We start from the raw sequence: 25,458 nt of genomic DNA on the forward strand, positions 1-25,458 counted from the left end.
GTAACAGTTTGTTATAAGTACATAGCATACAGTACTAGTACATGTTTGTTTCCTGGCGTCACTGCTATTATATGGCATATGCCTCCTAATTATACGGTAAAATAATCTTTTTGAATACAGCCTCATAAACAGCTGTAAAATTACAAACAGACAAGATTAATATATTTTAAACACATAGTCAATTAATTTGCCAGAAGTACAGGTGTGAACGCCATGTACTTGTCACTTCTAATATAACCATCGTCCATCCAGTTAAAATGAAAGAGATAACAGAAGTAACCGTTACTGAGAAGACATTCTATAAGGTTTATCAGAAATTCAAGAACTACGAATCTTTAATTATAATTATTAATTATACGTTGCTTCTAATTGAAGTGTGATAAGCATGTAATCCAGGCAATGCATCTTTAGTTTCCACACAATCTGATTTAAATACAGGTCCTTATTATCACTACGTTTGATATGAGGATCTGACAATTTCCCATTAGTGGTCAGGTCAGGATGACCTTTGGAAATGGCCAATCAAATTGGCACTGCCAGAATCTTGACTGGGGACGAACTAGTTTGAAAAAGCTGTCCGAATTATTTTCGTGTGCGTAGTCATCTCGTCCAAAGTGCACAACAATGCTCAATGTGTCTGCTTACTGGGACGAAATGGCATAAACAATTGACGTAGAAATGTGTACAACATAGGCATGTATTTGATCTGGAGTACACGTGGTAAAATGTCATCCGAACGTGACCCCATATGGGATATTGTCGGATCCTATATTGAACGGAGTGGTTATAAGGATCTGTATTTCAATCAGATTGGTTTCCACAGAACATTGAACTTAGGACCCACATTCCAAATGCCATAACTTTAATAACAACTTAAATACACTTTTGGTGAAATATCCTACCTTTGGTACCGTTATTTATTTTGCATCTGCGAAACCCTTATGATTTTATTTTTTTTCATGAAAGAAATTGAACGTTGAATATTAGCAAAATGACCTATGTCATGTCAATTTTGGCATATGTTTCATATAAAATCTTCAAATGTATTTTACAAATCAATTAACATAATTTGTTTTGGTTTGCATATCAACTGTCAATATTAAAAAGTACAATTTAATTAAGAAATAGCTTAAAACATTTACCTATGAAAATATAGTTCTTCGGCAACCTATGATGCAAAAGGAGACATTTCTGTAGAATGTCTCACTTACGAATTTTATTTTTGTTAAATGTATGATTCTTAATGCTATGAAGTGTAAATTTGCTTGTAATTGTATGCATTGATTGGTGATGTCTATTTGATCTTCATTGGTCCCGCAAATTCATCAAGTCAAATGACTAATTTTAAGAATTGTTTAAGAAATAAGACGAACGTAATGTCGTTTCTGTGTTGATATAATCAGGACAGCCGAAAACTTTTTTCAACTATAGTTTCAGAATTCGCTTTTAGATTTGATGATATTGCCATAAGAGCGACTTGGATTAATACGTCATGACTGAAATGTGATATTACACAAATATGAAATTCAATATGAACAAATGTCATGGCTAGTTTTTTTTGTTCTTACAAATCACCTTTTGACTCTACCTCTTTGTAATTTTAATTCATGTATTGACAAAACAATAAAACACGATGATATCATACAATATTAAATATGGGGTTTCAATTAATGTAATTTGATTTTTTGACACGGAAGATTCTCTGTTCTATCAATTCTCGTTTTGCAAGATGTCATTTCTTTGTTAAACTAAAATGATAATGTTGTCACTTAATAATCATGTTAAATCGTAATATTCACGAATGTGAAAAACCTATTTCATGAAGTATTCCGGCGAATGTGAAAAACCTATTTCATGAAGTATTCCGGCGCGCATAGGTTATTCTATAACTGTGTCCTGTCAGTCAATAAAACATGAAAAGTGGGAGTGTCCAAGAATAAATTAATTTCACAAAATATATAAATTCATTATTTTCACGATGTAGGCACGATTTCATATCATCTCCACATCATGACATCTATTCTGTTATACATTGCAGTGCTGTTCCTAGGAACTGTAGGCTCGTATCACATATCACGAAAGAGTGGGTTCGACCAATGGGAGCAATGCCAAGACATCGACGGATTCTTCAGCTACAACCCAGGTTCGGAATGTGGTAAGTTTAGCTTACACAATAAAGTTAATGGCTTTTTCCAGGACTTCAAATTCTATGCATTTTTTTAAGATTTCATTTTAAGAATTCCGAAAACAAAAAGCATTTTAGATTGAATTCTTAGAATTTTTTTTTTGTATTCAAAATCATTATATCTGAAAAGCCTTTCCCCGAATAATTGTATTTTAAACATTTTAGAGTTATATTCATTTTGTCCTTTAAACACCGCACTAGTGACATTTGATATTAAACATAAAATGTACACCGCTTACTAGCATTGACATTGACATTACCATCTTGTAACCTTTGTGTCCTACCTGAGCTATATATATATACCGCAGATATAAGCATGTGCTTAATGTCAGAAACACTGACCTCTAAAATTTGTAGAGCAAACGCTACAGAAATACAACCTCATTATGCAGTATGAAAATATTAATAATTTCCTGTGTATTTTCTAGATAATATAATTTAAATCATATGTTCAGTTACTTAAAATGCAGTTAATACCATCATTCAAAGTTATGAAATAATATTTTTTGTCTTTAGTAGCTAATCAGAACGAGACTTTATATATTTGATGTTACGATCGACAATGTAATACGAATGCTGTTACTGTGAAATTTCAATACGACTTACAGAAGTTTGTTTGATGGTGATAATAATCTCCCGTTCTTCCTTCAGAAGAAAGTGGTTGCAAATATATCACATCTCACCTTATGAAAGGGATTAGAACAACATCAGTATAGATAGTTAAGATAGGACAGTTACTTTCATCAAGATATATTATTTATGCATATGTTAAATACAATGTATGTTCAAAGCCATTTTTTATATTTCATTACATAAAACATTTCAATATAAACAACAACTTGTACATGGCCTTTATTCTCTTACTTATTCATCTTTCACTCAGTACTTATTGTAATTTTTATAAGATAATATTATGATATATATCTAAATTAAATCGTTTTGCATATAACGTTTTTATAACCAATGTCACCATTTTGTTACATACTCACCTTTCAATCAAAACATGTTCCCAATAATATTTCATATATACAGGGTGTCCCAATTTTTTTTTTAATACTTATATTGAAAATAGTGAGAAAGCCATATTTCGCTAATATTGCGATTTTTTCAGAAAAGCAATAACTTTTAGTTAAAAAATCGGCGCGAGGTTTCCGCCCATGATGGCATGATGAATTCTGTCCCTGAAATTCCTCACCACTTCACAATTCTGTTAATCTGCATCCTACTGATGGACTGCAAACCTGGATGACATTTTCAAAGCATTTCATTTACTAAAGTAGGGGAAACACCGACCGCATTGTAGAGTTAAATAACTTCAGCCTGAATCTTCATGGTGCTGGAAAGTCACCAAAATGTGACATCATCGATGATGTCATCATTTCATAATGATGATGTAATATGTACATTTGTACTCAAATAAGTTAAAGTTGGATACTCCTGCTTTCCAAATCATTTTGATTTTTTAGCCCATCATCATCAGATGGTGGGCTATTCAAATCGCCCTGCGTCCGTGGTCCGTCGTCCGTCGTCCGTCCGTAAACAATGCTTGTTATCACTATTTCTTAAAAACTGCGGCAGGGATTTTGTTCAAACTTCACATGGAGGGTCCCCTTGGTCCATATCTGTGCAATACAGATTTTGAGGCTGATCAGAAAAATAAGACATCTTTGATTTTGGCAGTTGAAGTTTGTTATCAATATTTCTTGAGAACTACTGAAGGGATTTTGTTCAAACTTCACATGGAGGCTACCATTGGTCCCTAGTTCTGCCCCTATTGCTTGATCGTAAAAGGCGACTAAATTTAGGATCTTATCTTTTCTTTTTTTTTCCCTTAATTCCTTTAATTCTTCCTAACGTCTCCCTTGACATCACCTCACTTTTGGCCTTTGGTTGAGCGCTCGCCCCTGTGAAGAAGGCTCTGGGTTCTGTTCCCTGGCCGAGACACAAGTCTATAAAAGTGGTAGTTCCTGCTCCTACTTAGCGCTCAGTATAACGGGAGTGGGACGAGTGATTCGCCCGTTGTCAGTATAATGTGACCGGGTGGAGTGTGTTGCTTGGTGTCTTCAGCGGCATGCTTCAGTGTTATAGCACTATAAAAAGGGCAATAGTTCCGCTATACAAGAGGACACAGCATAAATATACCGCAGTCTCCCAAAACACGCACCTCTCACAACACATCGCATACATGGGAGGCCGTCCTTACATGACCATAGCTGTTAATAGGACAATAATAAATTAATCAAACAAACAAACAAACCGACCCCTAGGAGCTGAGGGGGGGGGGGCCCCAAAAGGGCCCAAAATTTTCTTAATTTTAGCTTTCAAATCCTACTCCTTCATCCTTGGTTGGATTTCATCTATATTTGTGTGAAACATTATGGGGACGAAGAATGATTTTTTATATAAATGAGCCTGGTCCGGCGCCTAGGGGCTGAGGAGTTGGGCCCCAAAAGGGCAAATTTTCTTAATGTTAGCTTTAAAATCCTACTCCTCCTTCATCCTTCAATGGATCTCATCCATATTTGATGTGAAACATCATTGGAGAAGGGCAATCATATCATAAAAGAGCCTGGTCCGACCCCTACGGGCTAAGGGGTGGGGCCCCGAATGGGGAAATTTTCTTAATTTTAGCTTTAAAATCCTACTTCTTCTTCATCCTTGGATGAATTTTATCCATATTTGATGTGAAACATCATTGAGGAAACACAATTATATTTTATATAAATAAGTCTGATCCGACCCCTAGGGTCTGAGGGGTGGGGCCCAAAAAGGGCAAATTTTCTTAATGTTAGCTTTAAAATCCTACTCCTCCTTCATCCTTCAATTGATTTCATCCATATTTGGTGTGAAACAACATTTGGGATGGACAATCGTATTTAATGTAAATGAAGATGGTCCGACCACTAGGAGCTGAGTGGTGGGGCTCCAAAGGGCAAATTTTCTTAATTTTAGCTTTAAAATCCTACTCCTCCTTCATCCTTGGATGGATTTCATCCATATTTGATGTGAAACATCATTGGAGAAGGGCAATCATATTATAAAAGAGCCTGGTCCGACCCCTACGGGCTAAGGGGTGGGGCCCCGAATGGGGAAATTTTCTTAGTTTTAGCTTTAAAATCCTACTTCTTCTTCATCCTTGGATGAATTTTATCCATATTTGATGTGAAACATCATTGAGGAAACACAATTATATTTTATATAAATAAGTCTGATCCGACACCTAGGGTCTGAGGGGTGGGGCCCCGAATGGGGAAATTTTCTTAGTTTTAGCTTTAAAATCCTACTTCTTCTTCATCCTTGGATGAATTTTATCCATATTTGATGTGAAACGTCATTGAGGAAACACAATTATATTTTATATAAATAAGTCTGATCCGACCCCTAGGGTCTGAGGGGTGGGGCCCCAAAAAGGCAAATTTTCTAAAATTTTAGCTGGCCCACTTCCTGTGGTCAGATTTCGGTCTCCGATCTCAATGAAAATTGGTCTATAGGGGTTTTAGTTAATGCCGAACAACATGCAAACATTTTCGTAAAGATTTTGGTATTCCAAGATGGCCGCTGGCCCACTTACTGTTTTCAGTCTCCGATCTCAATGAAAATTGGTCTATAGGGGTTTTAATTGATTCAGAAGGGGAAACTTTTGGTAAAGACAATCATATTTTATGATAGACCGAGGTAAGACCCATGGGGATAGTATGATGGAGGTCCAAAATGGGAGCTTTGCTGAAATTTGGCTTTAAAATCTGACTCCTCCTTATATTAATCCTTGAATGGGTTACAACCATATATGGATGAAGGGCTACCAAGTTTGTTCAACAAATGACATTTACCTATTTCAGAAACTTACATACTCAACTAAGGAGTTCCTTGTATTGTTTATAATAATCGTTAACCAATACTTTATACTGTAACTTTGTTGTTTTGTGCCACGAGTCAGATGACCGTTAAGGCCCATGGGCCTCTTGTTTTTCAGTATTTTAGAGTAAAAATGCCAGTGCTCAAATTACCAGTAAATGTAAAAATAAAGTAACAAAAATTTATCATTTCACACATTGATGCACAATAGTTTAATTACCACGATCCCAGTAGCCCTGCAGGTAGGGCATTAGAATTGTACCTGCTGCCCCTATTGCATGATCGTAAAAGGCGACTAAATTTAGGATCTTATCTTTTCTCTTCTTCCTAACTGACTTTATCTTTCCTAATGCCTCCCTTGGCACCGCCTCACTTTTGGCCTTGAGTTGAGGGCTCGCCCCTGTGAGGAAGGCTCTGGGTTCTGTCCCCTGGCCGAGACACACCAAAGTCTATAAAAGTGGTAGTTTCTGCTCCTGCTTAGCGCTCAGCATAACGGGAGTGGGACGACTGGTTGGCCCGTTGTCAGTATAATGTGACCGGGTGGGGTGTGTTGCTTGGTGTCTTCGGCGGCATGCTTCAGTGATATAGCACTATAAAAAGGGCAACAGTTCCACTATACAAGAAGACACTACATGAATATACCGCAGTCTCCCAAAGCACGCACCTCGCACAACATACACGCAACACACCGCATACATGGGAGGCCGTCCTTACATGACCATAGCTGTTAATAGGACGTTAATTAATTAAACAAACAAACAAACAATCCCAGTAAAGATTTATAGCAAAAATTAGCTTGATGCAGCTAAAAATACTGGCGCAGTGATGATTTGAGTTAAAACAATTTCAGTAAAAAATGGTTAAACTGTGGCTTTACTCAAAGCGAAAAAGGACACAATTTCAAAATGGCCGCCAAATGGGCAATTACTTAAAATCCCCGTATAAAATATCTGCTAAAAATAGAAATGGCATTTTTTGACAAAATTTTCTAGTGATAACTTGCTATAGATATTGATAGGTTTTATTTGAAAATCTAATAACGTCTTTGATCTATGTCGAAACGATACTTCACCGGGACTGAAACCTCAAAAGAATACATCCTTAATTAACATCATTTTCTTCCTCTCGTTCTACACACTCTCATTCTATTACAATCATACTTCATTTTCTGATCTTATTATGAGTTTTTTTCTAATATCCCATCCATTGCAATCAATTACATTTGCTGATGTGATCAAGTCACATTTTACTTGTCTGAATATAACATTTTTATCATGATCAATGTTTTGATATTTGATGATACATGTATATTGTTCAAAGCTATTTTAATCTTAATGCAATTAATTGAATTTTAAAAATTGTATGTGCACTCCGACCACTGCAATATGAGCTTAGAAATCATAACATGTTACGGCAACTTTGCCTTCTTCTACTTATCTAAAATAGATTGTTTATGTAAAGTGTTTATTTCACCATAGGACCTGCAAAGTGGCACGAAAAGTACCCGTCCTGTAAAAGTAATAAGCAAAGTCCGATCGATATCAACAAACATCATCTAAAATGTAGTGATTACAGTCGTATCTTCTACAGACACTCGGACAAAGTTGATGGAGTTTTCGAAAACAACGGTAATTTCATTGTATTCGCAATTATATTTCAATTAGCTGTGAAATTATTAATTATGGAGATTATATCTAACTGATTGAGATAAATCAAAATAAACTGTTGATTTAAAGCAAGACAACTGGCCCACATGCTTTTTTGCAGCATTCGGTGTTTCGGTGAAGGATAAGACTGGATGGATCACCACTGACAGCCCAATTCATATAGGCCATGGGCTAAGAGGGTCCCACATGCACATCCCCCCAAACCTCCGAACCAATATTTTTCTGAAACCTTATGACTCACTGATCAAAAATCAAAATGTTAACATTGCATAAGTTAGGATGAACTTCCGGTTATGACGTCAACAAAATGGCCGCCATCTCGAATTTCACCGAGGTTTGGGGGATGGGTGCATGTGGGACCCTCCTAGCCCGTGGCATAATAGAACATCAGGCTGTGTTCAGAGGTCTCTGAAGCGAACACCTGTTTGGCCTTTACATTTCCTCCTCTCATGTCAATAGATACCATTTAATAATATTTCTCTTATCATTCTAGTGTAATATACATTTTTCGTAATATAGTAAGTTGAAACAATTATTAGTCCGACATGTGATGCCATTGATAATGATTTGATACTTTGAACAGGTCGCACGGCTAACTTTGCTGTTAATGAAAACAGCTTGAACAACATCCTAGTTTTGAAAGGACATGACCAGGAGGACGGCGAACATTGTGGTTATGTTTTTAAAGAATTGCATTTTCACATTGGACGAAAAGGGTCGTCATACGGCTCGGAACACACTATCAATGGCAAAGGTTACAAAGGAGAGGTGAATGATATTTTTTACTGTATACGACACTATAATTAGAACACGAAATATTGTGATGTAACCATGCTGTGTAATGAAGTTTGTTTACATTTGTTAAAGTTATATGTGCCGTAACTGGGCGATAATTTTGACATGCTATTTTTTAAACATTAATTTATTAAAAACCATAAGGTTTGATGAATAAAGCTGTAAAAACCATTTAAATGGCTTCAGATGACTTAAAAACATTAGTTATAACACAGAAATCTTGTACTGAAAAATTGTTGTTTGTATTCCTTAAATATGTTTAAATGAAAACATACCTGCAGAAGTCTCTTTATAATTACTAACAAGAGGCCCATGGGCCTTAACGGTCACCTGAGTTAGAATATATAATGAAACAAATAATGAAACAAAGACATATAAACACTATATGCTGGGCCTTGAAGTTGGTCTGTGATTTATAATTTGACATTTTAGACTATGAAGAGTATTTGCTTCCATTAAAACTGTGAAGTATTTTTGGAAATTTAATCATTTTGACCCTGTTTGGTCCTGCCCCTCTGGTCCCCAAGGGAGTCATCGAGGACTGATATGGATGTTAAAATGCTATATCTTAGGCTAATAATTCTAATCAAGTTTGACTCATTTCCTATGAAAATTGAGACCCCAGGGTCATATAATTCACAATTTTTATAAAACACCTTCAGACCTTTCCATCTATAATTATTTGATTATACCATTTCAGAATTTTAGAAGAATATTTTTGAGGTTTTAGCCTATTTGACCCTTTTTTAGCCCCACCCCTCTACCCACAGGGGGTCGACCAGGACCAATATTGATATGATATTGAAATGCTATCTCAGGCTAATACGTATAACCAAGTTTGACTCATTTCCTATGAAACTTGAGCAAAAAATGCTCATTAATGTGTTTTTCCTATATAAACTATAGTAAACTTGAACCCCTCCCGAAGGGGAAACATGAGACCCCAGGGTCATATAATTCACAATTTTTATAAACACACTTTAAGACATTTTCATCTATAAAGTGTATTTGATTATACCATTTCAGAATTTTAGAAGAATATTTTTGAAGTTTTAGCCTATTTGACATTTTTTGGCCCTGCCCCTCTGCCCCAAGGGGGCCGGCCACGACCAATATGGATATGATGTTAAAATGCTATCTCAGGCTTATGATTCTAACCAAGTTTGACTCGTTTCCAATGAAAATTGAGCAGAAAATGCTCATAAATGTGTTTTCCCTATATAAACTCTAGTAAACTTGACCCCCTCCCCAGGGGGAAACGCAAGATCCCAGGGTCATATAATTCACAATTTTTGTAAAGGACCTTAAGACCTTTCTATCTATGAAAAGAATTTGATTCTACCATTTCCAGAATTTTAGAAGAAGATTTTTGAAGTTTTAGCCTATTTAACGCCTTTTGACCCCGCCCCTAAGGCCCCTGGGGGTCAGTCATAGAAAATTTGTTAATAGGATTTAATGGCCATCTCATACTGACAGTTCTGACAACATTTGACTCATTTCCTATTACAAATGACCAAATAATGCTCACAAATGTGGGGAAACTAGAGACCCCAGGGTCATATAATTCACAACTTTTGTAAAGGACCTTAGGACCTTTCTATCTATGAAGAGTATTTGATTCTACCACATCTGTGAGTAGAGAAGAAGATTTTTGAAATTTTACCCCTTTTGGCCCCTCCTGCAGCCCCCTAGGGGGTGGGGACCATATAATTCACAATTTTGATTGGCCTTATACCTTAGAAGGTTTGTGCAAAATTTCATTGAAATTGCTTCAGCAGTTTTGGAGAAGAAGTCGAAAATGTAAATTGTTTACAGACATACGACGGACGACGACGGACAAAAGGCGATTAGAATTGGTCACTTGTGACTTCGTCTAATGTGAGCTAAAAACATTGTAAAAATGTGTAATGAAATTGTAGACCACAATTTGGCTTCATGGTCTCACCGTATGTACTCATTTCACTTCACTATTGATGTAAAGAAATGATTTTTGGCAGTGCTGCCAAAAATCATTTTCAGCTCTTATTTGCACATGTAAAATTAAAACCTATGCATTGAAAGCACTGTAATTTTCAAAAAGTTGGTAATTTTTGGTGATGAATAACATATTAAAAGCTCATTTTGATTCGTGAGTATGAAAAATACGGCACATATAACTTTAACCATATAGTATTCATGTAAAGCTAGCATTAGCTTCGGTTTCGTCAATGTTTAGTTTTACAGTGGTAAGATATGCAGCGCAAATGTATAATGAACAATATGTCCCTCCGTATCCTTACCATTAGATCCACCTGGTACATGAAAAACTTGACGGTTGCACAAACGAAAATGAGGATGGAGATGACCAACACGAAGACGAAAACGAAAAAGAGGAAATTGAACATGGCGATCACAAAGGGACATTACTCGCTATTGGAGTGTTTTTTAACGTAAGCTTATTGGGTTTATTTTATTCTTCTTTTACGTCGTTATCTTTATTAACTATTTTATTTAAACGGGTTCTCACAAATATTTGCAAACAAAATTCATTTTAATACCCGATTAAGGTAAAAAAAACTATTGTCATTAATGCTTAGAATTAATTGCTCAGACTACCTGATGTTCAAATGGATTTTTTTTCCAAATCAATATTCAACGCCAATTTCTCTATTGCGGTGTCATGATAATGTCGGAGTTAAGTTCCATATTTTTTTTAAAGAAGTATGAAAATAAAAATCGGTCAATCAGAAAGTCGAATTTAGTGTTAAAATAAAAAAAAGAATAATCATCCAATCGTTTTATTTAATTACAACCTATAACATATCATACATGTACTCTTTAATTGGTTATTTTCGCCACTCGCAAATTTCGCAATTTCTAGCCGGAAATAGAATATGCAATTTTCGTAACTACATAGTTTCGCCTTCGAATAACAAGGGTTTAAATTAAGACTGTCGAATATTCTGATTCTTTCCCTGGTATAGTGCATATTTTATGTATCTTATTTACTAACGTTGATATTTTGTAACAGAGACGTGATTGACACTGACCATTGTATCGACAGAATAATTACAATGTACATGTATAACGTAAAATATTATGGGCAATTATATATTTCTTTAATTCATATGGCCGATGTCTATATTGGTAAAGGATGAACCTTCATGTTTTGTTATATTTTTAGAAGAAAACGTTTACGAAAGCCTTATTTGTTGTCAAATTGGCCACGGGTAGATCGACAACGTATACCTATTATGTGATTATCAACTTCTATAAGCATACTCCTACTCAGCTAATATTTGCCAGTTTAAATTTCGACGTTATGGCGAAAACATACGGTATTAGTGACCATGGCTATATCAACCTTTGCTTATTCATATGTAACTAAAGTTTGACGACTTTCCATATCCTTATGGAAAACGTTAAAAACAACTAATAATTAATCTGTTTCGTTAAGCTGGATATTTGTATTGCTTGTTATTTGTTTAATTGTTTGTTCTATCTATAGGTTGTTGAGCGCTGTGGGAGTTATGCTGATAAGCTGATTTCAAAATATGTCACCAAGATCCCAAACTATCGAGATAAGACAGGTAAGTTATTTTTAGCTCACCTGGCTTTGACCCACGCGGGCAGGAGGGGCGGGGCCGAATAGGAGAAATAGAGGTAACTGCTTTAAATCGCTACTAGTCATAAGAGTTCTGCGTAGAATGTAAGCAAATTTGGCCAGAAACCTCATTGGAGGAAGGGGATCTTAGTTTGTTATACAATTTAACTCCGACGCCGGGGGCTGGAGGGGCAGGGAAATAGTCGTTAATCCTTTAAATCGCTACTAGTCATAGAGTGGTGCATGAATGTAACCAAATTTGAACAGGAACATCATTGTTGGTCGAGGAACGTAGTTTGTATAAAATTCTGGCTCTGACCCCCGGCTGCAGGAGAGGCAGGGCCCCATAGTGGAAATATATCGCTAATATGTTTTAGATTGTAACCAAATGCCAAGAATATCCTCTTTGGAAGGGTAACATGATTTATATCAATATTGGCTCTGACCCCCTAGAGCAGAACAAGTGGGTCTCAATAGGGAAATTAGAGGTAAATATATTACTTTAGAAAAAACAATGATCCTGTATTAAAAACAATTGGCATTGCAATAACCAGGTGAGCGATACTGGCGCTTTGGGCCTCTTGTTTTATATTTACGTCTAATTGACAGCCAAGGTCATATAAGAAACGTCTCTTAGTGAATGCGATTCACTACTTGTGCGTGTGTATTTGGGAGACTGAAGTATGTTCGTGTTATAATAGTGGAACTTCACGCTTTTTATATAGGGATTGGATTTCGCTTTTATGTTAACCATGCTTGTAAGGAGCAATTCCTCTAAGAATATATTCTATGGGGCGCGCTAGCGCCCCTATTTAGAATATATTCTTAGAGGAATTGCTCCATACAAGCATGGTTAACATTAGTGTTGGGAATGGGTTAAGATTTCATCATCGATGATTAGATGAAATCGATTGGCATCAACCGATCGATTTTCGATTATTAATCTGTTATTCTTTTGTTACGTAATTTTATTTATATCACTTATCAAAATTTCATATTTGGACATACCCTTAAAAGTCTTTTTAGTTTTTTTGTTTGTTTTTTAAAACATTTTCATGCTTTCAGTTGCTTATGATGTTACCCGATAAAGGAACTATTAACAAAATTCTTGACAAAAAGGGAAAATATAATAATCTTCAAAGTCAATATTCAAATTTTGATAACGTTGACTTTTAAAATTCAATATTGATGGCCGACAATAAGGCATTTATTTTCATACTTGCTGTATTCTGCGTAAGTTGGTATCCTTATTTATTATCAAATTGACTAAAGTCAAGGTAACAATCTTGATTGGTGAATCAATTAGGCCTATAATGTTTATTTTGTTATCATATTTGTTTTAACAGCAGGTTTGGTAAGAAGTCATTGCCAAAGAGAAAAATGGCATAAACTCTGTACTCTCTAAGGGAAAATGAAAGTTGAATTACCACATCCTGTTTTGATACCGATCATCGATGTTCATTTATCATAATCGATTATTTAAAATCAGTTGTCATTTCGATAACACATCGATTATAATCGATCATTGGGAAAACACTAGTTAACATAAAAGCGAAATCCAATCCATATATTTACACTCACATGATTTTTATATTTGTATTTTATGCAATAAAATCGTCATTTGAATGTGACGTAATTATTTAATAAAAGTCGGTCAAAAGTGGGAGGAGCTTACTGAATTGAACAGCGAATGATGACTCTTCACATAGGTAGAATTATTCATCAGCGACGACAAAAAGTTCAATATTTTAGTAAATTTCAGAGATAATTTTATTTAATCACATCAGAACTTTAAATATATATTCAATTTTGCTAAAGAATAATAAATAGCGTAATAACATGAAGAATTTTTACTCGGCCACTTGTGTGAACTCGGTGACCGTTATTGTGCAGCGAGGCGAAGCTGACGCACGCTTACAAACTGGAGTTTGCCGAAATTGTCAAAACACCGATGTTCAAGTAGCTAAATGTGTTTGAGATGTCGTCTGACTTGACGATTTTACATCCTTGGGAGCCATGTGATTATATAATCTACGCTTAGATCCATCGCCATCGATAGATGAAACAATTTCACTTGTGTTCGATGGATATGTGGTGACGCATAACTGTCAACACGTGGATTACTAGCTGTGCATGTTTTTAGGTCATCTGACCTATTGTCATCATGCACCTTCCGTCGTCGTGCGCCATCCGCCATGCGTAAACTTTTCATTCAAACGACTTCTTCTCAATACCCAAAAGGCCCAGGGTACTGATATTTGGCCTGTAGTATGCTGGAATGAAGGGCTACAAAGTTTGTTAAAATGAATGACCCTGACCTTCATTCAAGGTCACAGAGGGCAAAAAGGCTAAAATCTTTAAACGACTTCTTCCCAAGACCCAGAAGGCCTAGGGTACTGATATTTGACCTGTAGCATGCTGGGATAAAGGGCTACCAAGTTTGTTCAAGTTAATGACCTTGACCTTTATTTAAGGTCACAGGGGTCAAATAGGCTAAAAATCCTTTAAACATCTTCTTGTGAATAACTAAGAGGCCTAGAGACCTGATATTTGGCTTGTAACATAGTTGAATAAAGGGCTATTAGGTTTGTTCAAATGAATGACCTTGATCTTCATTCAAGGTCACAGGGGTCAAAAAGGCTGAAATTTTTTAAACAACTTCTTCTCGTGAACCAGAAAGCCCAGGGTACTGATATTGGGCTTGCAGCATGCTGGGAAGAAGGGCTACCAAGTTGTTCAAATGAATGACCTTGATCTTCATTCAAGGTCACAGGGGTCAAATAGGCTAAACTATTTAAACAACTTCTTCTCTAGAACCGAAAGGCCCAGGATACTCATATTGGGCCTGCAGCATGCTGGGATAAAGTGCTACCAAGTTTGTTCAAATAAATTACCTTGATCTTCATTCAAGGTCACAGGGGTCAAAGAGGCTAAAAATCCTTTAAACAACTTCTTGAGAATACCTAGGAGACCTAGAGACCTGATATTGGACCTGTGACATGCTTTGATAAAGGGCTATCAAGTTTGTTCAAATAAATTACCTTGATCTTCATTCAAGGTCACAGGGGTCAAAGAGGCTAAAAATCCTTTAAACAACTTCTTGAGAATACCTAGGAGACCTAGAGACCTGATATTGGACCTGTGACATGCTTTGATAAAGGGCTATCAAGTTTGTTCAAATGAAGACCTTGATCTGCATTGAAGGTCACAGGGGTCAAATAGGCTTAAATCTTTAAACAAATTCTTCTCAAGAATCAAAAGGCCCAGGATGCTCATATTGAGCCAGCAGCATGCTTGGATGAAGGGCTACCAACATTGTTCAAATAAATGACCTTGACCTTCATTCAAGGTCACAGGGGTCAAATAGGCCAAAATCTTAAAACGACTTTTTCTCAAGAACCGGAATGTCCTAAATACTCATATTGGGCCTGCAGTTCCACTATACAAGAAGACACAACACGAACATACCGCAGTCTTCCAGTACACTCACCTCGCACAACATACACGCAACACACCGCATACATGGGAGGCCGTCCTTACATGACCATAGCTGTTAATAGGACGTTAATCAAGAACCGGAATGTCCTAAATACTCATATTGGGCCTGCAGCATGCTGAGATGAAGGGCTACCAATTTTGTTCAAATGAATGACCTTGACCTTCATTCATGGTCACAGTGGTCAAATATGCTAAAATCTTTAAACGACTACGTTGTATTGTGCTAATAGTCAGATGACCGTTAAGGCCCCTGGGCCTCTTGTATAATACACATGATTAAATTCTCAAATAACAAAGACTCGATCGCAGGACGAACACAGACATAAAGGTAATGTTTACATTTGACACCCATCATTTTTAACAAATGTAAAAGCACTGCACGTCGCCACGGTCGGGATGTTTTTTCGTTCCTTTATACAATTATTAATTTAAAAAAATAATTATATCATTTATAAATATAAAACATGTATATATTGTTTACATTTTTCCAAAACTCTATGAAAAACAACAATATACACGTAATGTTGCGTCAAAATGTAAACAAAACCATATGGTTTTTTAAATTTTTTTTTTAAAGTAGCACCTTTACGTTGCACAGAACATTTCCATACGCAAGTTCAAAGTTCAATGTTACCATGCAGTTATGAAACAAAATCAGCTAGTATAAGCGATATATCACTGACGCAGAGCGAGAACATCTCATCCGGTCACCACACTAAACGAACTTGTTATACTAATGTTTTTGTGCTGATAGCGAAGTAGTAGCAGAAACTAACACTTTTTAGACCGCTGTGTTTCGATCAGTGAATGGAACCCAGATCACTTAGTCCTGTAAGAACATAATGATTTTGTCCATAGCATAAGCACGATGTACTTTTAAACCTGAGTTTCTGCTTCTGTTAACCATTTAATATTAAAGGCGCTAGATTATTGGTGACATCAGCTATATCCATTTGTTTCAAAATATTCCAAGTTGTTCCTAATTAGTGAGGGGTGGCAGTGTCCTTGATTGGCATTCGTCTCTGAAAAGGCATTATACAATGGACAAGATTACAACTATCAATAAACACCACTCGTCATTCGATGACTATCCAAGGTTCATTTTTATCTCCAATACTTGCAATCGAACAATTTTTTAATTGTTATATTTAATTTTAATTTCTATGAAGTAAGTAAAAAATATTGGTCATTTGAACATTTAAATTTCTCATTTCAACCACTTAACCGGAACAGCCAAGGCCACTGTAATAAAAATAGTTCCTATACATAATGTGACACTATTATCAATAACTATTCAGTGTCTATTTAATAATGAAGACGTTTTAAATATTTCTTTTTATAATTTTAATAATTGAACTGGTTTATTGTTATTAAACCATTGTGTATCTTTCTGCGCGGACTAACTTGGTGTCAGTAAACAGGCTCCCGTTGATGTATACAGGTATTACTTAACTAAAACTACCTTAGATTCACTTAATCATAGCAAAATGTAAAGGTTCAAAGATAAAACACCACGTTTAGCCATGAAGAAATTGCATATTGATACATGAATATATGTGCATTTGATAACTAAAGATTCAAAAGAGGTTGTGTGTTATCTGCAATGAAAAATGTTATACACTTACACATTTTAACCTAATACGTCTATAAAATTGAAAAGATAAGGATAAGAAATTATTGTTTGAGACATTCACCAAAACCTCTGATCAAAGCAAATGTCAATTAATGACTAAACAATACATGTTTCACATAACAAAAGATATGTTTTGTGTTTTCAGCGGCACATGTGAAGCCAAGTAAAATGTTACCAGACGATGGGAAATTCTACACTTATATTGGCTCTAAAACAACCCCTGTATGTGTTCCCGATGTCCTCTGGTTTGTGTTTAAAAATGCGACCACAATCTGCAAGAAGGTAATACAATGCTGTATTTACTTTTCTGCACATGGTGATGATATACTTTAGTGCCATAAACAATTGTATTAAGGATATCGATTCCGAGTACTTGATCGACATTATCCGCATAAGCGTCAAGCATTGTTCTATTAATACATGAGATTGCAATCCTAATATTTAATTGAGAATGAAAACATGGCTATTAGGACCACGTCTGTCAGGCTATCCTTCAATAATTAATTTCAATAGAGTTTCTAAAAATAGGCCTTCTGTTTTTAAATTACACGAGGTAAAAGCTGATAGTACAATATATGTTGATGTGTGCAATATGACTTTCAATGTTTTGTAGGGAAATTCAAGACGGTCGCCATGACCCTTATAGGGAACAAATTTTAAAACAGATCGTCCATTTGCAATGATCTTTTTTCTACAAGGCTTTTCGTGGAACATACAAGATGCATTATATAAACATTAGTTACATCAAAAAAAATCATACATCGTAAAATTCCTATTTTCTATGCTAAATGAATGATTAGATTGAAACATAATTGCAGAAATCCCTTTACAATTACCGATAACACTAAAAATGTGAAATAAAATGGTAAACAACAACTTAGCTGCATGGTCGGACCGTATGCACTCATATTACTGCAGTGTAGATGCAGAAATAATGATTTTAGCATTACTGCTAAAACCCACTTTCAGCTCTTATATGTTCTTGAACATTAAAACCTATGCATTGTAATTATCAAAAACTTTTTTAACAATGAAAAAAATATTAAATGCTCTTCTTGATTAGCGACTATGAAAATTACAGCACATATGGAGACTGATCTCAAAATATCTTTACAGAACTACAAAGTGTTGAAAAGACTTCAAACCTGGGAAGCAGGGAATCCACCGTTAAGTAAATTCGGGAACAATCGTCCAATCCAACGCTTCAACGTTAATGACGTCAGAAAAAATTATGGAAATAGATGTAGGAAGGAGAATGAGTAGAAATGGACCTGAACCTTTATTCAAGCCATAATTGGCATGTTTGTCTTCAATCAATAAACTTATTTTTCCTAAATACTGGATCACAACATTTTGATTGATTTTACAATATTCATTTGATAATGGCAGAGTGTTAATACTATCCATAAGAAAATTGAAATATATCGTTTGGCTCGGACAGACTTTTGTAAAACACTAGATGTTGGCGGGTTTCCTGCAAATTTATCAATAAAATACATGTTTCGTCTCATGAAAAAGATATTGGAGACTATCATAAGTCGTTTCGATTATCTATATGTAAAACTTTCATAGTACATTATTACACAACCCTGCATAATTCATGAAGTTAAACCACATGCTACGTGTATTAACAGAAACTTTGTACAATATTACGATCACATGATGTCTATTTTGATCAGATATATCTTTTCAAAATTACTTAAGTTCACGAATGCTGTAACCATATCCTATTGAGATAGGACATTTTCGGATTTTGAAGGTCATGACGAGGGACATAGCTTATGTCTATGTGCTGTAAGGGCTAGGCTAACGACTCTTACAATTGTCGTCATCGCAATGTGTAAAATTGTACATCGTACAGCAATGCATAAGACAATTGACCGAAAAGATCCGGTAGTACATAATTACATACATGTGTTCAGACGATAAATAATTTCTGATAACTATTCCTCAATCGTACGATTTGTACTGAAAACAGTACCGGTAGCTGTTTATACATATATGCACATACATAATTCTTCCGCTTGTCTACAGGAGTGATTTGTTTGCTTGATATTTTAACGTCCTATTAAAAGCCATGGTCATGCAAGGACGGTCTCCCATGTATGCAGTGTGTAGCGTGTGTAAAGTACGTGTTGGGAAACTGCGGTATGTTTGTGATGTGTCTTCTTGTAGAATGATATACTTAACCTATCGAAAGATATTGTGGAGTAGCCTCTGGTTTAATTAACGTTTATGTTATCAATTCGGAAGAAAATTACAAAAATAGAGAAAATGACAAAGTTTTTTTGTTTTCTTATTTTTACGTCCTATTAACAGCAAGGGTCATGTAAGGACGGCTTCCCAAATTTGCAGTGTGTAGCGTGTTTGAAGTGCGAGGTGTGGGTTTTGGGAGACTGCAGCATGTTCGTGTTGTGTCTTCTTGTATAATAGAACTGTTGCCCTTTTTATAGTGCTATATCACTGAAACATGCCGCCGAACACACCAAGCAACACACCCCACCTGGTCGCATTATACTGACAACGGGCGAACCAGTCGTCTCTGTCCCTGTTTGCTGAGCGCTAAGCAGTGGCAGAAACTACCACTTTTATAGACTTTGGTATGTCTCGGCCAGGGGACAGAACCTACAGCCTTCCTCACAGAGTGTTGAAATTCATGACATTTGAAATTATAGTGTATCATTTTATCTGGCATGGGTAGTTATAATGAAACATTAGAATTTCTAAAATATTATCTTATGTTTCCACGTAAATAAAGATATAATGTTTAATTAGAAATACTCTTATTGTGTATCTAAGATTTTTTTATGCTTTAATTTCAGAATATTGTTTTGTCTGATGCTAAAGCCAATCGGAATTGGGATTTATGCCTGTATAATCCTCTCTTTACTTACATGTAATAAGAGTACATACAAATCAATACATACATGTATGTATTTATATAATATGAATAATGTTGATTACTATTTATTCTAGATATAAACGTCATATACAAAAAGTGTTCTAGTTTATATCATTACAAACAGAAATTTGTTACAATAATATTTTTACAATATATTCAACGAATTTTATTGGTATCCCGGACAAAGTACTAGCTATAATATTAATATCGTGTCATGGTAGCCATTATCAGTTTGTGATACGCCCAAAATGTAACAATACTTTGTCGAGATCATGTCAAGATCATTTCAGGTAAGTTTCAGTCAAATCGCACCGGTAGAATTTGAGAAGTTCAAAATGTGTTGTCAAGATGGCGGCTCTGGCGGCCAACTTTGATTTCAGATCGACCCGAAAAATAACAACACTTAATCGGGACCATTTCAGGTGAGTATGACTAATTCTATGTACCGAGATGTCTCAAACTTTACTCCGATTGCTTACTAATCAATATTGTTGCATGGTATCTTTATGTAAATTGTGTGTTATCCGATCGACCTAGTTTTGATTAAGTATTTTTACAGAACTAGTTTCTTAATACATGCACATGTACAAAACCGTCTATAGAGACCGCAGAACCAATTGATTTCCCATAGACGACAATGTTAACGTTTGCCACTGTCTTGGCGAATTAGAGTTTATATTTATATATTTACATCTACACATTTGAATACAAAATCAGCAGGTTCCGAAACATTCAACTCTCTATGAAATCTTGTGCCCACAAGGAGATTTCCGGGAATCTATTATTGGTTTGATTCTGCGGTCCCTATACCCCCATCCTCCACCCTAAGGAATCAAGATAACACGGCCTTAAAAGTCAAGTGATCTCTATATTATACACAGGACAGATTGTTTTGAAATTGAGATCATGTCAAAGTGGTCTTATTAATAAAGGGCCAGTAAGACAGATTTGACTAAAATACGTGAATATTCACTGTGCAAACACTGGTTACAGTAATATATATTACTGTCATCAAAGATGGATGCCGGCGAAATCGGTATTAAGTTTTGGTTTTTGGCTGATTTTGATGGTTTAAGATGACGTTAACACGCATTTCATAAACGCAACACACGATGTACAAGGGATGCCGTCCTTACATTAACATTTCTGTCATCAGGACGCTAATCTAATTTTGAAGAAGTGTTATAATTGATCATTTTCAAATTACAAGTGATACCGGTTACATTGGTATGAATATACCTGAATGTAATTAAGAAAAAAAAAAAAACGTTTGTTACTGTCAATTTTTCCAATCTATAGTTCTCTTACGTTATTTAGAGCGTATATTATCACCAAACGACAGTCAGCTCAACCTACAGATTGCTTTAATTCAGTTTCTATGATTACTCCTTATGTTATAAAATATAAACACAAATACACAATTTAAATATTCTTACGATAAGTTGTCTTGTTCTTTAAACCTAGTGTGATCATGTCAGCTAGTTTAAAACTCCATAAACGCTATATCCTTCCGTGGATAATGATTTTGCGTGCAATGTGTAAATTGAAATATATTCTTAAATGAATAATACTATTTTACAAATTCATATCCTGCTATGCTTACGCTAATAATGTCAATAAAATTTCTTAGTATAGATCACTATAGATACCTTATCATCCTAATCATAATTGCATAGTAAATTTTATATCTATTTGCCACCAGATAGAGTTTTAGTTTGTTTGTTTTTATTCTGTATTACTAATTTTTATAGGGTATGAAGTGTGTTAGGTCGGAAAGGCCCAAACACTTGTTATTAGGGCTCCAATTCTGATAAAACTGCTGTTATGTTTTGTCTGACAAGATTTATTTATTACAATAAACTTTTATAGATGCAATTATTATATTTAGTGAACAGGGCCGTATAGCAAAACTAGAAGGCGGAAGTCTAATTATGCAACACTGTTTAAATTTAATCTATTATTATTGTTTATAACAACAAAAGAAATGATATCATTAAATACATTCCAGAAAATTTCCGTAATTTTCCATGTCAAAAATAGAAAATGAAACATTAAATTAATTAAATCACGATTCTGAGGTCGGAGTCAGTTTTGACGACGTGTGTATTTTTAGGTAGGGAATTATTAACTATATCAGACTTTTACATATGGGCTATCTAAACTGTCAGCCTACCACATTTGACGTGTGTCATCATGACATGATTTCGTTTTAGAGACAATTTTATTTTATTTATAGAAATCATATTTTCAAAAAGTCAAAAATTCTTTTCAGTGCAGAGTAACAGTTCTTGCCAGTCCTTTTTTTCCATGAGGAAGCAATACATGAATGCATATCTCTGTGGTGTTTGAGGCCCTGTAGGTAGGCCGCTAGAATTGTCCCTATTGTATGATCGTAAAAGGCGAATAGAATTAGGACCTTACCTGTTTTCTTCTTCCTAACTGACTTTCTTCTTCAAAGGATATCCCTCGACATCACCTCACTTTTGGCCTTGAGTCTAGCGCTCGCCCCTGTGTGGTAGGCTCTGGGCTCTGTCCCCTGTCCGAGACACACTGTAGTCTATAACAAGAGGCCTTGACGGTAACCTGAGTGCTGATACAGAAAGGGCATTGCAAAGTTGGTTCAAATCTGTACAAAGAATTTTCGAATTAGAAGTTGAACCTTCGTATTATAATCTTTATTTTTTGTTTTTCATTTTGATATTTAGTGTATTGTTACTGAACCTTATGCTTAAGATTCCAATTTGCTTTGTCATTGTTAAACAACAAAAACAAACTTCGAAGTTAGTCAGTGATTTTTCACTTTTTAAACTATAAAGATTTCAGAATTTATTTTTTGAAATTTTAGCCATTTTGACCACGCCCCTCAGGTCCCTTGGGGTCAAGCCAGGACCTTTATGGATATGTTGTTAAAATGCTATTTCCATCTATGAAGAGTATTTGGTTCCATCAAATCTGTGAATTCAGAAGAAAGAGTTTTGTAAAGTAAGCCAATTTGACCACTTTTGGCCCCGCCCCTCTTGCCCCTGGGGGTCGCCCAGGACCAATATGGATATGGTGTGAAAACGATTTCTCAGGGTTATAATTCTAATCCAATATAATTAATAATTTCCTATAAAAAATAAGCAAATAATATTCATAAATGTGTTTTTCCAATATAAACTTTAGTAAACTTGACCCCCTTCCCATGGGAATACATGGGATCCCAGGGTCATATTTGTTTGTTTGATTGATTAACGTCCTATGGACAGCTATGGTCATGAAAGGGCGGCCTCCCATGTATGCAGTGTTTTGCGTCTATGTTGTGCGAGGATGCGTGTATTGGGAGACTGCGGTATTCCTATGTAATGTCTTTTTAGGTCATCTGACCGAAGGTCAGGATGACCTATTGTCATCGTGTTTCGTCCGTCGTCGTGCGCCGTCCGCAAAACTATTTATACAAAAGCCTACTCCTCCTAAACCCTTCAGTGAATTACATCCATATTTGGTGTGAAACATCCTTGGGGAAGGACAATCTTATTTATATAAATGAGATAGGTCCGACCCCTAGGGGCAGAGGGGCGGGGCCCCAAAAGGGCAAATTTTCTTAATTTTAGCTTTAAAATCCTACTCCTCCTTCATCCTTGGATGGATTTCATCCATATTTAATATGAAACATCATTTGGGAAAGACAATCATTTTTTAAATAAATAAGCGTGGTCCGACCCCTAGGGGCTGAGGGGTGGGGCCCCAAAAGGACAAATTTTCTTTATTTTAGCTTTAAAATCCTACTTCTCCTTCATCCTTAGATGGATTTCATCCATATTTGGTGTGAAACATCATATATAAATAATGCTTGATGCCAGTTTCAGCTTGCTGGCAGAAAGTGGTGAACCAATAATTTTATATCGTTTGGCAAGACCAATCACCCTTTCTACATGAATTCTTTTAGAAGCAATTTTCCTATCCCTCACTACTTCTTCTGGCTCAAGCTGTGACTTTCCTTTCAGCATGGAAGGGTACAGTATTTGCGTGCACATCCTGTGCAGCAAACAGGTCCTGGACCATAATACCCCTATCCGCCATTATGCTATCTCCCGAGGCAACAATTTATTGTTAGAATCAAGCAATACAGAGCTCTCAATGATCTGTCAATCACTTGCAGATCCGCCAAATGACTGACATACATATGATACTGCACCACGAGGTGTACACCTTATCATAGTTTTGACAGTAGTTATGTGTTTGTAACTCGACCAAGATAAACTTTGAGCCTGTACATTCGAAGGCTTTTGAATAGGTTTGTTTGTTTGATTAATCAACGTCCTATTAACAGCTATGGTCATGTAAGGACGGCCTCCCATGTATGCAGTGTTTTGCGTGTATGTTGTGCGAGGTTCGTGTTTTTGGAGACTGCGGTATGTAAATGTCTTCTTGTATAGTGGAACTGTTGCCCTTTTTATAGCGCTATATCACTGAAGCATGCCGCCGAAGACACCTAGCAACACACCCACCCGGTCACATTATGCTGACAACGGGCACACCAGTCGTCCCACTCCCGTTATGCTGAGCGCTAAGCAGGAGCAGAAACTACCACTTGTAGGATCCGCGCCTGTTATAGACTATGGTGTGTCTCGACCAGGGGACAGAACCCAGAGCCTTCCCCACAGGGGCGAGCGTTTAAATAAAGGCCAAAAGTGAGGTGGTGTCAAGGGAGACGTTAGGAAGTAATTTAGGAAGAAAGAAAAGATAAGATCCTAAATTTAATCGCCTCTTACGATCATGCAATAGGGGCAGCAGGTACAATTCTAACGACCTTCTTGCAGGTCTAAGGGTCATATAATTCACAATTAGTGTAAAGGACCTTAAGACCTTTCCATCTATGAAGGGTATTTGATTCCACCAGTACCTGAATTTCAGAATATTCTTAAAGTTTTAGCCTATTTGACCCCGCCCCTAAGGCCCCTGGGGGTTAGTCATGAAACATTTGTTAATATGATTCAATGGCCATCTCTTAAGGATAATACTGACAATATTTGACTAATTTTCTATTATAAACGACCAAATAATGCTCCTAAATGTGTTTTCACTATTTAAACTATAGTAAACGTAACCTCCTTCCAGGGGGAAACCTGAGACCCCAGTGTCATATAATTCACATATCTTGTAGAGGCCCAGAGGGCCTTAAGACCTTTCTATCTATGAAGAGCATTTGAATCTACCACATCTGTGATTGGAGAAGAAGATTTATGAAATATTTGTCAATTATATCCCTGTTTGCCCATCTCACAGCCCCCTGGCGTGTGGGGGTCACATAATTAACAAATTTTATTGGTCTTATGCCTTAGAAAGTTTGTGCAAAAT

The 25,458-nt window shown here is 35.9% G+C and overlaps 1 protein-coding gene across 1 annotated transcript; it reads left to right on the top strand.

Annotated features, from left to right (window-relative positions):
* The first annotated feature begins 2,007 nt into the window (after positions 1 to 2,007).
* Positions 2,008 to 18,552, top strand: LOC138317016 (carbonic anhydrase 1-like). The gene is made up of 7 exons (XM_069258649.1): positions 2,008 to 2,155; positions 7,519 to 7,668; positions 8,291 to 8,475; positions 10,788 to 10,931; positions 11,990 to 12,071; positions 17,362 to 17,498; positions 18,333 to 18,552. The coding sequence occupies exons 1-7, from the start codon at positions 2,011 to 2,013 to the stop codon at positions 18,477 to 18,479; spliced, it is 990 nt and encodes a 329-aa protein (XP_069114750.1). The 5' UTR covers positions 2,008 to 2,010; the 3' UTR covers positions 18,480 to 18,552.
* Positions 18,553 to 25,458: the final 6,906 nt, after the last annotated feature.

The sequence above is a fragment of the Argopecten irradians genome, chromosome 2 (genome assembly GCF_041381155.1).
Source record: "Argopecten irradians isolate NY chromosome 2, Ai_NY, whole genome shotgun sequence".
NCBI classification, from domain to species: Eukaryota; Metazoa; Mollusca; class Bivalvia; order Pectinida; family Pectinidae; genus Argopecten; species Argopecten irradians.

Coding starts and splice junctions, on each gene's coding strand:
- LOC138317016 (XM_069258649.1), top strand. CDS start 2,011: ATGACATCTATTCTGTTATACATTGCAGTGCTGTTCCTAGGAACTGTA. Junction 8,476..10,787: donor GCAAAGGTTACAAAGGAGAG/GTGAATGATATT, acceptor CCTTACCATTAG/ATCCACCTGGTACATGAAAA. Junction 12,072..17,361: donor AAACTATCGAGATAAGACAG/GTAAGTTATTTT, acceptor TTGTGTTTTCAG/CGGCACATGTGAAGCCAAGT.